General features: G+C 47.6%; 1 protein-coding gene across 1 annotated transcript in view; it reads right to left on the bottom strand.

The window, feature by feature from the left end:
- NKAIN4 (sodium/potassium transporting ATPase interacting 4) overlaps window positions 1-2,225 on the bottom strand; it is a 54,264-nt gene extending 52,039 nt beyond the window's left edge. Inside the window, exon 1 of the mRNA XM_082491033.1 lies at window positions 2,031-2,225. Coding sequence (XP_082347159.1) covers window positions 2,031-2,084 — 54 coding nt within the window. The 5' untranslated portion in view covers window positions 2,085-2,225. The remainder of the gene's footprint in view (window positions 1-2,030) is intronic.
- Window positions 2,226-13,423: the final 11,198 nt, after the last annotated feature.

Raw genomic sequence — 13,423 nt, 5'->3', positions numbered from 1 at the left:
AAAGGTTCAAAGTATCAAACGAAGCAGAGCAGAGACGGGAGAGGAACAAAGGAAGTTCACATCATTATAATTTATTGATGATCTTGGCCTGATCGCTCAGTGTTTTGTCTTAACAGAGCCCACCCTGAGCTGCAGCGAGTCCTGCAGGTCACTTGGGCCGTACTGATGGGGAAGTGATGCGACGATTTCCAAAGTTGGCTTAAAAATATAAAAAAATAAAATAAAGAAGCACCAGGCTGGGTCTCACCCTCACCCAAGCACTTGCTGGGAACTGGCCAGGATCTCCTGACCTCACCCCCATTGCAGCGCGGCTCCAGGAATTCCCTCACCATAGTTCACATTTTTCCAGCTCTACCAATTCACCCAGCAAGTGCCATGGGAAATCACTACGGCTGAGGCATCCAAACTTGCTTAAGAATGAGCCAAACTGATTCTTTTCTTCCAGAAGGAGGGTCTTAAGGAAAATAAAATGCTGGGGGTTCTTTGTCCCTGTATCTTGGATACGAGAAAACTCCCACGCTTGTCAGAAATCAGAACAGCACCAGCAGCTCACGGCTTTTTCTCTTTCTTATTTTTTTTTTTCCTCCAGTGTGTGTGTGAGCGTGTGCTTTAAAGCAGGATGACATAGTGATGGGTTTAAGAGACAGTGAGTGTTGAGGTGCCAATTTCTAATGTAATACAGGGTTCAGCTTCTTTCTTCTGTGATCACGGGTGAAAAATCAAAAGAAATAATCCAGGAGACTAAATACACTCCCCAGCCATTCAACGCGCTCATAAATATGCCAAGCGAGACGCTTTGTGCAAGAAAACCCCACCACTTCTATTCTGCATCTTGTTTAACTACGAGTCAAATCTTCCATCCGCATCTTCTGATTGTGTCAGTCAGAGTTAACAGCGGCGCATTCCCACCCTCTTCCCCCGCAGTTTTGGGCTGATGGCTTACATTTAAAAACTAGCAGGTTCCCATTTTTTTCTCTCCCACCTGCAGCAAAGTGCCCGCTCACAGTCCCTTTGCGGGAAACACTCTGCCGTCACAGAAAGCAACTCCAAAACAAAGAGTTTCACTAGACTCACCCCTTGGCACCACCTTTACTATTCAAGAGAACTTAGCAGGAAGCCTGCCCTTTCCTGCATGCCGCTCCCGCTCCAAAATAAAGCAAATTTGGAAGAAGTAAATGAAATTAAATCCATAGATGCTGTCATTTCCTTTTTAAGGCTGGAGGAGCCCTGGAGCCCATTAGCTCTTGACAAGAAGGGGACCCTCCAGATCCCGGCTGGATGCACAGACACTGGGGGAACAACCAGACCTTTGTTTATCACGTTATCATGTACGCAGATGTCATGAGGATGAGGGACCCGTGCCCACCAGGGACGACACTTTCCACATGCCTGGAAGTTTATTCCAACGTAAATATGTGTATATTTATAAGCACATCCTACCTAAGCACTTCATCCCGAGGAGGTTTGAAAGAATCCCTTCCAAACCAGTCCGAACGCCTCCCGTGCCGGTGAGCGGGGTGGGACACGGGTCAGCCCCTCTGGCAGGGGGACACACAAGAAGGTACCGGTGGGTTTTGGTACTGATGAAGTTTGGTTTAGTTTGGGTTGGGTTGGGTTGGGTTGGGTTGCAACATCGCCACCGAGACCACCGGAACTCCTTTGAGGGAGTGCTTTTTTTTAGTTGTATTTTATAAGCACAAACTTATGAATTGAGAACTTTTTTTTTTTTTTAAGAAAAAAAAAAAAAAACACAAACCAAAACAAACACGTTTTCCCAAGTTTTAGGCACCAGTAAATCCCCCCGTGCAGCAAAGCGTATCCCAGAGCACAGCCTGACATCCCTCATCCCTCCACCTCCCTCCTTCCAGGCGAAGTTGAGGAGGGACCGGAGCCTTCACCGGCCCCGGGGCAGCGGGCACCGAGACTCGGGGGGGGGGGGGGGGCTTTTGTTCCCGTCCCCTTCCCGGGCAGCCGAACCCCCCCTTCTCCGCCGTTCCCCCCCTGGTAGCTCCCGGAGCGCCTCCACTTACCAGCTGCAAAGTGCAGAGGAAAATGAGGGTGCAGCGCCCGGTGCAGCATCCCATGGTCCCCGAGCGGCGGGGGCGAGAGACAGCCCGGCTCGCCGCGGCCCCGCCGCCGCCCTGGGGCTCTCCGCGCCCCGGCCCGCAGCTGCCGCCCGCCGCCGCCGGGAGGGATGGAGGGATGGAGGGGAGGGAGGGATGGAAGGAGGGAGGGAGGGAGGTCGGTCGCGGCGGCTGCCGGAGCCCCTCCGGGAGCCGGGGAGGAGGCAGCGGGGCCAGAGCTTAAAAGGGCAATGCCCCGCCGGTGGCTGCCGTCCCGAGTGCGGGAAAGGCTGGCGGGGCGGGGGCTAGTTGCCGCCTCCGGGACTCGCCACCCTCCGCCCCCCCCGCCCCCCCCTCCGGAGCCCTGGCTGGCGCGGTGGGATGCTCCGGCTCCCCCGCCACCACCCCCACCCCCCCCGGGCAGAGCCCTCCCCCGGGAGGCTGAGCCAGGCAGCGCAGCGGGGCTGCAGCTCCTCTTCCCCTCGCTGGGATGGTGGGGCAGACCCTGATTTATTTTTTTTGCAGGCTCTGCCGCTGGCCGGGGGTGTCCGGTGTGTGCCGAGGCGGGTGTGTGTGTGCGTGTGCGCGCTGGACGGGAAAGCTGTTCTATAGGACGCGGAACCTATAGGGCATCCTAAGCGACGGGAACCAGGAGCTGCTCTCCCCCATCCACACGCACCCATCTCCTTTCTCCCCGTGCAGGTGCTGGCGTGCTCCCCCTAAAAATCATGAAGCCTAGAATAAACCTAAAATATAATGGTTCTTTTCATAAAATTTGTCAGTGCGAGCGCACGTGGAAGACAAACTCAGAAAGGGGGATAAGACTGGGAATTCTTTAAAATACATGTTTGTGGGTATTTTAAACTACATACCCAGGCTTGTGAATGAATCACGGCTGACTAGTAGTAGAGGAATCTTGGGGACCATCTCCCTCCTTCCAAGAAGAGCTTCTACCTGAGCACCATCTATGAATCACCCACCATACCATACCCTGCACCTGTAGAAAGCAAGTCAGTCTACTTCAACTGTGAGCAGTAGAGCAAATCCACGAGCACACAACCACCTCCTTCACACACCCGAGTCCTTCGCGTTGCCTCCTCTCCAGGACGAGAAGTGAGGTCCAGAAGACATGGGGTCACATCAGCCCTCCCTCCCTGCCGTACACGTTTCTGGTCGGCCCGAGAAGCCGGTCACACACCAGGCGCTGTGATTGGGACGGACTTGTTGCTAAGCTCAACTCAACAGGATAAGAAGCTTTGGGAGAGACTCATCTGATGACGATGTCTCTTTGCAATCTCCAGTGACTCCTGTGGCTGCACGACTGTTGGTCTCAGGCTGTTCCTTCTGCCTCCAAAGCACGGTGCGACTTCGTACCGTGAGTGACCAGTTCCACTTTCCTTTTAACTAAGCGTGCCACGCTGCTTATTACAGTGGTGTGAGAAGGAGACGGTAGCTGAAAGGATAGAGGCTCTATCATTTTACTCGAGGAAAGCATTGCCTGACTATACCCCAAGGAAACAGGATTAGTCCTAAAGAGCTATGAATGTTAAAACCCTTATATTAACAACATTATTGTTATTCAAATCAGCCACAGGGAGAAACAGAGCAAACAAACAAGAAAAATCTGAATAGCTAAGATTAGGAGACAGACTCTGAATCGCTCACAAATCCTACTGGTTTTAAATGGTAAAGTATATTGATTATCTGACCTGTGCACTGAACGTAACCAGGGCATCAATTAATGCAGTCAGATACAATAAAACACATTTTATTATAGGTGAAAGGAATACACCCAGAGAAGAAAGCAATTTACTTCACCCAGAAAGCCATGGACTGAAGAAGCTTTGGTAGCATTTGTATTCCCAGGAATATGTTTTTTGGATGGTGGAGGCCATAGGAACAAAGACCAATTTCTTTTTTAATGAATGCAGATGAAACACTCCTTACAAACTGTGTAGGGAGATCTCACTCCGCGCTGTAGGGTCAGGCAACCTACATCAGAGTTAAAACAGGAGCTGAAGGCTGCCGAGAGCAGGCTGGGGTCAGGCTGGTTTGCGTTACCTGCTCTGGAAACTGCCGGGAAGAGCATGGGGAAGGCTGGGCTGCAGCCGCGCGGGTTAGTACCTGCCTTTGTGCCATTGCTTAAGGTCTCCTGCATCTCTTGTATGGCCTCCTGCTTCTGAAACCCCCCCGTAAGCACAGCTATTTTCCAACTCTGTTGTACTACAAAGGAGACATCATGTGCAACAGCAAAAGGTAGTGCTGCTGAAATACTAAGTTTGACCTAAACAGGATTTTTTCTGCCTGCGCTTTTATCTTGATAAGCCAAGTCAAAGGCAACCGTGTGTTGTTGGATGGGGCTCCACACACGTCTGGAGAAAGCACACGGGCTCTTCTTTGCTTATGAGAAGGGTGAAACCACAGGGATAATGTAACTTGTGTTTCAAAGAGAGAGGCTTAAAACCGCCAGAGCCTGATCTTACAAACTTCGTCGGTGTGATTTCTTATCTGCGTTGGTATAGTGGGAGGCCTGGACACAGAGGGGATCTGCCTTTAAGCATCCAAGTAGCCTCACTGGTTTTAGTGGGGCTACTCACATGTTGAAAGTTGGATGCTTGCTCCAGTACTGTGGCCTCCAGCCTCTTCTGACTGTGGAAACCAGTGGAGATGCACCGAGTTTGTCTCCCAACAACAGGTTTGGTTTTTTGGTTACTCTTTACAGGCCAATTAAAAATTCTCCTGCAGACCTCCAGAAAACCCTTTATTTCCATGAGATGAAATATTAACTTAGCTGACCTAAGTCAATAAAACACATAGAACTTAGATCCTGATTAGGTTTATTTAATTAGCAGGTGGGTTAACAAGGCACCACTGGATGAGGCAGCCCAGAGGCTGCCAAAACACAGTGTCATCACTGATGTGCAGTGTATCACCAGCCATCCCCCAGGTGCCACTGCACAGTGGCACTTGGCTTGGCATGGCAACAGCGGCCGCCAGCATCTCCTAAAAATTGTGCGATGTCCTGACCCATCTGAATTCCTGCATGAGTGCTGCAGGGCCACACATCTACCCTGAGACTTTAACTCATAAAACCAACTAAACCTTTAAATTAGCAAAAAAGAAAGAAAACCAAAATTGCTCAGTATCCTGATTTTTCCACTTCCCTGGGGTATAACCTCGTCCTCAGCTTTTGATGGGCAAAATGTGTCTTTGAGAGCCCACACTGGGTGTGAAGAAGGATTTCTGCTGATTAAGGGGTTTTGGCTGGGGTCTGAGGATTCTCAGCAGGGATATTGATCCCTGCTGTGTGTACACAGAGCAAGGCAATTGCAGGCAGCTCCATCCCCAGCCATCAGGAGAAGACCAAGACAAAGGAATCAGTCAAGGGGTCATTCTTGCAGTCCTCTCCAAATGCTGTGCCACAGGGATGTTTAAGACATCCTAGATGTTTCTTTTTTCCTCCTTTAATTCCCAAGGATGCCCTTCACTTCAAGATTCTGATGCACATGCTGGTCAAAGCCTAACTTCATAGAGGGGGATGAAATCCAGTTGGGAATCATCTTCAGGTTCAAAATGATGCTCCAGAGACTTAATGCCTCGGTTCTCAGCCAGTGCTTGAATCAGGAACCTCCTCCCATCCAACTCTCATGCACCGAGGGGGTTGCATGGATCCAGCTGCACTGCTAGGGGAGATTAACCTGCCACAACAGGACCTTATTACCTGTTCTGACTCATATATCTGAATTATTTCAAGAACTCACAGCTTTACTTAGAAGAAATCAAGAAACAAAGTTACCATGCTTGAAACAAAGCAGTGGCATCTCACCACTGCTCATTATCCCTCATATCCACACCCTCCTCGTTCTGACAGATCAAGATGAGCAATCGAGGCTAAAAGTATTAGCTGGGGACACGTCTCTTCACAGCCCAAACCCTGTAATTGTCACAGCTGCTGAAAGCTATAGATGGTCTTACATCCCACGACACACGTGGGGTGCATTGTTCCGCTCAGTTCATTTACATTCACCTCCTCTCCATTTTAATCACCTCATCTGGGTCACAGCGCCTTTACAGATGTCTGATCAAATGCAGTGGTGTCAGAGTACTCCAACCTTATCAATGCCATATCCGAAAGGCAAAACGTGCCTGTCCCGGAGCTTTATGGCCTTACGAGCTAATCAGCCAGCCCGCTCCCCTCCTTCAGGGCAGACAGCAGCCTTCCCAAGGTGGCACGTCACATCATATTTCTCTATCACAAATTAGAAGTAAAACCCGCTGCCAGTCGTCTGACTGATGGCAGCTTTCCACTGTGCACAGCAGTATTTCGCAGGGGACACATTCAAAGCGATCAATTGGAAAGTCTTCACACGAGAGGTGGGTGAGTTGTGAAGCTTCCTGCCACAGGGCACTGCGGATGCTTAAAACGTATATGGGGGCAAATGGATTAGGATAAATCACCTTCCTGGGTGGGAGGAGGAAAGGGCAGTAGCCTCTGTTCTGTCTCCTCAAAAGAGTAATTGGATGCAGTGACAGGACCTAACTGCTGGTGAGCAGAAGTTGCCACCACTCACCTTGGGGAGCCACGTCTGGCTACAAGAACCGGACTTTGTGATATTCCCATGTGTCTCACTGAAGACTTTTTCTGTAGAAAAGGATTAGGGAACCAGCTAGAAAGTGATGGAGATCATGAAAAAGGGGCAAAGACTTTTGACCTTCTAATTTTAAACTTGTAATTTTTTAAACCTCCCGTTACCCTGAGGTAGTAACCAGAGAGTTGTTACAGAGCTCAGCTGCTCCGGGACTGAAGCCAGCTGAAGCCAAGACTATCGAAGAAAAAGACCTAAGAGAGGTGGCAATAGCAGAGACGTGACCTTCTCCCCTCCAGGGGGACCAGAGAGGCAGAGAAGCACAAACTGAGCAGCATCGTGGTGGTACACTCTCAGCAGGTGATGTCCAAGGGATGCCCAAAGGAACCACACTCTTCCCATCCTTTTGCAGCCTGGTGAATACATCGCAGAGAAAAGCAGCCCCATGAGAGCAAAGCACAATGTTTTAAAAATTGTTCTCATCACTACACAAGAAAGGAAACTATCTCAATGACTTTTATGCTTTGAAATGGTTCCCCAGCAGCCCAGGGCAATCTGTAAAATTTATCACAACTGGTGTGTGAAATCTGTCATTTTCTCTCTGATCCCTGTGAAGTCTTGGATGTTGGGAGGGAGGAGGCTCCTAATCAGGCGTTTCGGCATTTCTACGCCACCATCATCTACATTCCACATTTGTAATTCCCTAATATTAACTTGCTGAGCTGCACAACAAATTCTCATCACTCTTTGATGAGCAAGTGGGGGATGGCAGCGGTGGAAGGCAGATTCACTAAGCTCTCCGCTAGGTCAGAATAACACCAAGGTGAACAATTTGTCCACATCTAGCAGATACAGCTACTGTGTTTGTATGATCTGATTGTACGAAGACAACGTGACTGGTACCGTTCCTCTCCTGGGTCAAACACATAGGTACCCATTTACCACCACAGTGGGGTCAAGGTTCAAATTTACACTTGTACAGCTTTAATAAGATGCCTTGACAATTCTGCCATGACATCCCACAGGCAGCCTTTCCAATAACTCTTCTTCTACTTTTCCATGACTATAAAGGGAAGACACGGAGCCAGAAACACCGTGGAAGCTGCCAGCATTTTTCTTAGTCTGAGGAGTTGCCTTGTGCCACGGACCATCACCTCACCTGAGCAGCAGCACTAAAGAGCCTCTCTGTTCACTGAAATTCCCACTCTTAGGTACCATCTGGAGGCCAAGAACGTGAAACAACTACTGAACTACTTCGGGAAGAGCTGCTCAAATTAGGGTCATAGCAGCTCCGAGGATTCCATGGCAGCGTTCCTGGGTAAACGGCGCAGGTGCTTTCAATGGCACAGCCTCGGGTGAGGAGGAGGGAGTGCCCGAAGGGTTAATTCAGGCAGGAAAAGCAAGCTGTCACAGCTGACATCCCAGCATCTCAGCCCATGCAATCCGAGTAGCTGGCATGATTGCAGCCACATTTCCAGCTGCAATTTCACAGGCAGTGTAACCAAGAAGTAATTCAACGCAGCTGCCAAGGTCCCTGGGTATTGATACCAAGTGATTATTCAAGGTTTCCATGCAACAGTTGCATTTCTCAAATGATAGGACAAAAAAAAAGAGCCAAAAGGGTGAGAGCAGCCTCCAGTTTGGGGCAGTGGCTTAGGACGCTCTCCTTTAGACAAGCTGCTTCCCTGTTTGCTTAGGAATCAGTTTTTCCTCCCAAACGATTACAAACTTCCCCAAGCCAATTTAACAAGGCTCATGTGATATGGTGGAGAAGAAATCAATAACAAGTTTCTGTTAAAGTGTCTTCTGAAGGATATCTACAGCAGTGCGTGCACGAGTGCGCAGTGTCAGGAGCCGGCATGTAGAAGCACTGCCCCGAGGTAGGTGGTATGAAACGTGCAGTCAGAAGTTATTCAAACACACGCATACACACAACAGAGCTACTTTTCTGCCATCTTTTCAGTGATATTCTTTCCAATCCCAGCCAGGGAGAGCTAATATGTATTAGGAAGTCAGCAGTGTCAGGTGCCACCAGGCTGAAGGAGCATGTTTTACACACATTTACTTTAGAAAGAATTAATTGCCTTGGAAATAAGCCCCTTGAACCAGCCTCCCAAAGTTCATTCTGAATATCCACAGAGTAGATACAGGCAGCGAGCAGCACTGCTGGGCTTTTTCACCCTGCCCGGGCCATGCTAGATGGCCACTTTGGTAGCTTTGATTGTCAATGATACAAACTGTGATGTGACACACACATATGTGACATTAACACAAAATTAAAGCTGCGTGCAGTAATAGCTGTTTTAATAGCAGAAGTGAGGCTTCCTGCTGTCTCATATGAAGACTTTCCAAATTTTGTCTCATTCCTGAAATGAAAAAAATGTGCACAGGCAGAAGGTCTGATGGGGGTCTCTAAATACAAGGAGCTGCTTAAGCTTTTCTTCAGCTCTAGCTATGAAGTGGAGAAACATAATGAAAGGATGTCGTAGTAACCTGATTGATAGTAGAACTGCATGCATTAAAATGCACTCCCAGCGGCATGGAGGAGTGGGCACGGTGAGCTCAAATCAGAAGTGAATTTCCTATAAATATGCAGTGGAACGATGGGGGTTGATTACTCTCCTCATCTCGTCTGTGCTTTGAAGAGCTGGACATGAAATCCAGCGCCGGAGGCTGCGGTGTGTGATCCATAGTGTAGGCAGGACTCCTTGTTTTAGCTGTAGGACTAAACTCCTGCCTAAACTCCAGTTTCTCTTGCCTGACCGCCAGTAGAGCTCTACTGGTAATTAGAGGTGGTTAGAGATTTTGCCAGTGTCAAGCCAACTGAGGAAATGTACCAGAAAAGCCCTTAAACACAGGTTTGTCAGCTGAAAAGGGGGGACAAAGGAATGTTCCCCTGCAAAATCAGAAGGAAGTGATTATTTTTTTAAGTGCATGTGGCATTTCCATACCTAATGGCAATATTCATTGTGGCTTGGTACGGTTGCTGTGCCTGCCAAATGCAATGAATATCAATAACCCTGAATGCTATGATTAATAGTGAATAAATCTTATTTATCATAATAAATAATAATAAAAATTAAACATTTAGTAATAACCAGGCTGATGTTTCATCCCATGGCAGAAAATATTTCACATATTACTTTTCTAATATTTTTTCGCTGTGTGACATAATGTTAGCAGGAATGAGCTTCTGGCAAGATTTACAAAAATAAGACAGCCTCCAAAGTCACTCTTAGTTCTCAAGCTCATTAAGTTAAAAACGTGATTGTGTCTTTGGTGGCTCGGGTGATGACCTGCTTACTGTTCACAGGGTGTTATCAGAGCATGCACACAGAAGTACTAAAAAAAACCTCCAAGAAAAGGGTGTTATCACATTCCCATCAATTAACGAGACTACTCATGGAGATAAAAGGGCTGAGTTTTATTATTATTCACACAGTTATAGTGACATAAGTCATAAGTAATGACAACGCAGAACTTGAATGGTGACATTTATCATGCAAACAGGTCTACTCCTTGCTCCTCGCTCTTCAGATTTATTAAATAGATTTATCTAACAAGGATATCTATGTTTCTTTTTGTTCCCCCTCAGTTTAAATGTTGTGACACCCTGCACATTACTCTGATATAGTGGCTAATCTCAGGTGTGTTAGGAGAGAAAAAAGCAATAAAAATCCATGGCTTCTCAGTCCATGAAAAGTGCTGCTAGTACCGAGTATCACATTCAGCTCACATAGGTGTTAATAAACAAGTCAAAATAGGGTTTTGTTGCTTCTCTTTTTCGTTTAATATTTGAAGAGTTGCAAGGAATCCCTCCCAACCCCATGCTCATGCTGTCAGCTGTTCCAGAAGAGAATTTTTCAGGTGTTTTTGTGGAATTTGTGTCAGGGACTGCAATATTTAGTAGCCAAAATCAGGTCTTATTAATAGGTTTGAAAGGGCTCAAGAAATCTGTGAAAGAGGAAAAAATGAAAATGAATGCTCTTTGGTTTAAATCCTCTTCCAGAGATTATTTTTTTTACCTAAGAAGTTTCAAAGCCGTCATTCAAAATCATTAACCTACAAGCAAAATTGCACACTAGGTAGGTTATCTTAATAAGCTTTCACTTGTTATTAGTCTTCCTCACTGCAATTATGATGCACACATTTACGAAATCTTTGCAGAACTGACCTCTAGTTGCTTTCTGTGCTTTCAAATCGGACTACCCTTTACATGCTTGAGTATTACCCTTTTGTAGCCAAGTAAAATTATTTCTATCTGAAAAATCTCAACAGGGAAAACAGCTGAAAGAGACTGTGCCTGCCTTATATTTCATTATTTTATCCTGTAATTTGTTCCTTATTGTCACATTTCATGCGTGCTTGACAGTGGGCATAACAATTATAACGATGGCAATTGTGCTAAAAATATTTGTAATTTAGTTTCAAGCTAGAATCAATTCATAGATAGAGAAAGGGAAGCAGCAGGGAACACAATGCAGCATGCCTTTGCAAATGTTTTTCCTTGGCATTATCTATTTATCTTAGAATAGATATTTGTCACACATTGCAGAGGTGGGAAGAGAACCATGCACCCATCCCGAATTCCAGGAACAGAGCAAACTGGACTTGCCAAGGAATGGCGTGCATTTGTTTGCTTGCTAAGAAAGGCAAATGTTTGTGGCTTCCCTTCATTCCTACAGAAAACCAGATAGTCCCATCCTGCAGCCTTCGCTGATGTCGGCAAGTTTTTGCTGCTCGCTGTACTTCACGGGTTGAAGATGACTCCCTGGTTCAGGGCAAATTACAGTGTTATTACTACAGTGAAAACAGAAGCACTATTTTGTGCTTTTTTTGGTGATAGCTGTTTTGATCCCAGAAAGACAAAGATGCCACTGCAAGCGTTTGCTGCCCAGACTGAGTGTGAACATGCATGTTTGGTAAATTAAGACCACGGGAGGCATCCGTCTCCCAGCCCTGCACTGCAACAGATGAAAAATGTTGCCCAACACTGCTCCCCTGAGGCTGTGAGCACAAGTATTGAATGTCCAACACACGCCTTTCCAGACCTGCTGCACAACCACCACCGACACCATCGCTGGACTATCTACCAATTATACGGGGAAACTAAGATTAATATTCTCATTAGATCCTGTAATATAGCATCTGTATAATGGGAACCTCATTGCCCATTAGCTCATGTTTACCAGAAAATAATGGTGCTTATCAGAAGAGACCACTTTCTACTTAACTGGAAGAGCCAATTATTTAAGCCGAGTTTGCTTTGTATTTCGTCTCCCTCCCTCTGTCCTTCGTACGCATGCACTTTTAAGGGCCCATTATCTTCTCGTTGATGCAAGGGGGTGATGTATGTAGCTACCATTAATGGTAATGAAAATGGCTCCTGTTAATCTCCCATGCACTGATAGTAAGATAACAGCCTCCTTATTAAGTACGAAGGCCAGTCTAGGAGTTGCACTGAAAATGAGCAGCATATTGTCTCTGTGGGATTCATATGTAAATACTAAAGCATTGCTCTGTGTCTACAGTCAATGATTAAAAAGAAATTAGCGATGGCATAAACATGCTTCCGACCACCACAGAGGGGCTCGGGGCCCTATTTCCATCCCATCCACCTTCAACTTTGGAAAGTTACCTCTGGAGACCAATGGATGGAAATTGTCCTCTTGGCAATGTGCGATCACAGCCCAGAGAGTCAATAGCACCCTGGGCTGCATCAGGAGAAGCGTGGCCAGCAGGGCGAGGGAGGGGATACTGCCCCTCTGCTCCGCTCTGGGGAGACCCCACCTGGAGTACTGGGTCCAGCTCTGGAGCCCCCAACATAGGACAGACATGGACCTGTTGGGAGTGGGTCCAGAGGAGGCCATGAAGATGCTCCGAAGGCTGGAGAACCTCTGCTGTGAGGACAAGCTGAGAGAGTTGGGGGTGTTCAGCCTGGAGAAGGCTCTGGGGAGACCTTAGAGCCCCTTCCAGTCCCTAAAGGGGCTCCAGGAGAGCTGGGGAGGGACTTTTTACAAGGGCGTGTAGTGATAGGACGAGGAGGAATGGCTTCAAACTGGAAGAAGGGACATTTAGATTAGATATTGGGAAGAAATGTTTCCCTGTGAGGGTGCTGAGCCCCTGGCGCAGGTTGCCCAGAGAAGCTGTGGCTGCCCCATCCCTGGAGGTGTTCAAGGCCAGGTTGGACGGGGCTGGGAGCAACCTGGGCTGGGGGGAGGTGTCCCTGCCTGTGGTAGGGGGCTTGGAACTGGATGATCTTTAAGTTCCCTTCCAACCCAAACCATTCTGTGATTCTATGACCTGCCCAGAAGGTACGAGGCTGCACTGAAGCACTGTTTGGCCAGCACTGCCCAGCCTGTCTTCTAATGACGCATCTGGAGCCTCCTGGATGTGGGAGCAGCAGTTTGGGAACAGCTCGGAGATCCCCACGAGCTCTCAAGTGCACGAGAAAGACTTAAAATCATTCAGGGGTTGGACTGAAACTCACAGGGTGTATAAAGCCCACGAGATACCAGCTGGACCCATCTGGCCTAGCCAAAATTATGGCTATCTTTGCTATTTTATAGGCACTTCTTGCAATTTCATTTTGCCTCCGGTTACCCCAAAGTTGAACGATGACCTTAAATACACCACTGGCCGTTTCCCAAAGGAGGAAGAAACTCTTGCTTCAGGCTCCAAAAGCCACGCGTGGTTTTTCCTGCGTCCTGTCCGCACACAGCCCAAGAAAGACTCCCTGTGTCCGAGGGATGCTGAGCACAGAAGTAGTTCCTT

Source organism: Vanellus vanellus (assembly GCF_965231255.1).
Source record: "Vanellus vanellus genome assembly, chromosome: 15".
NCBI classification, from domain to species: Eukaryota; Metazoa; Chordata; class Aves; order Charadriiformes; family Charadriidae; genus Vanellus; species Vanellus vanellus.
This window is presented reverse-complemented; position numbering and strand designations above follow the sequence as displayed.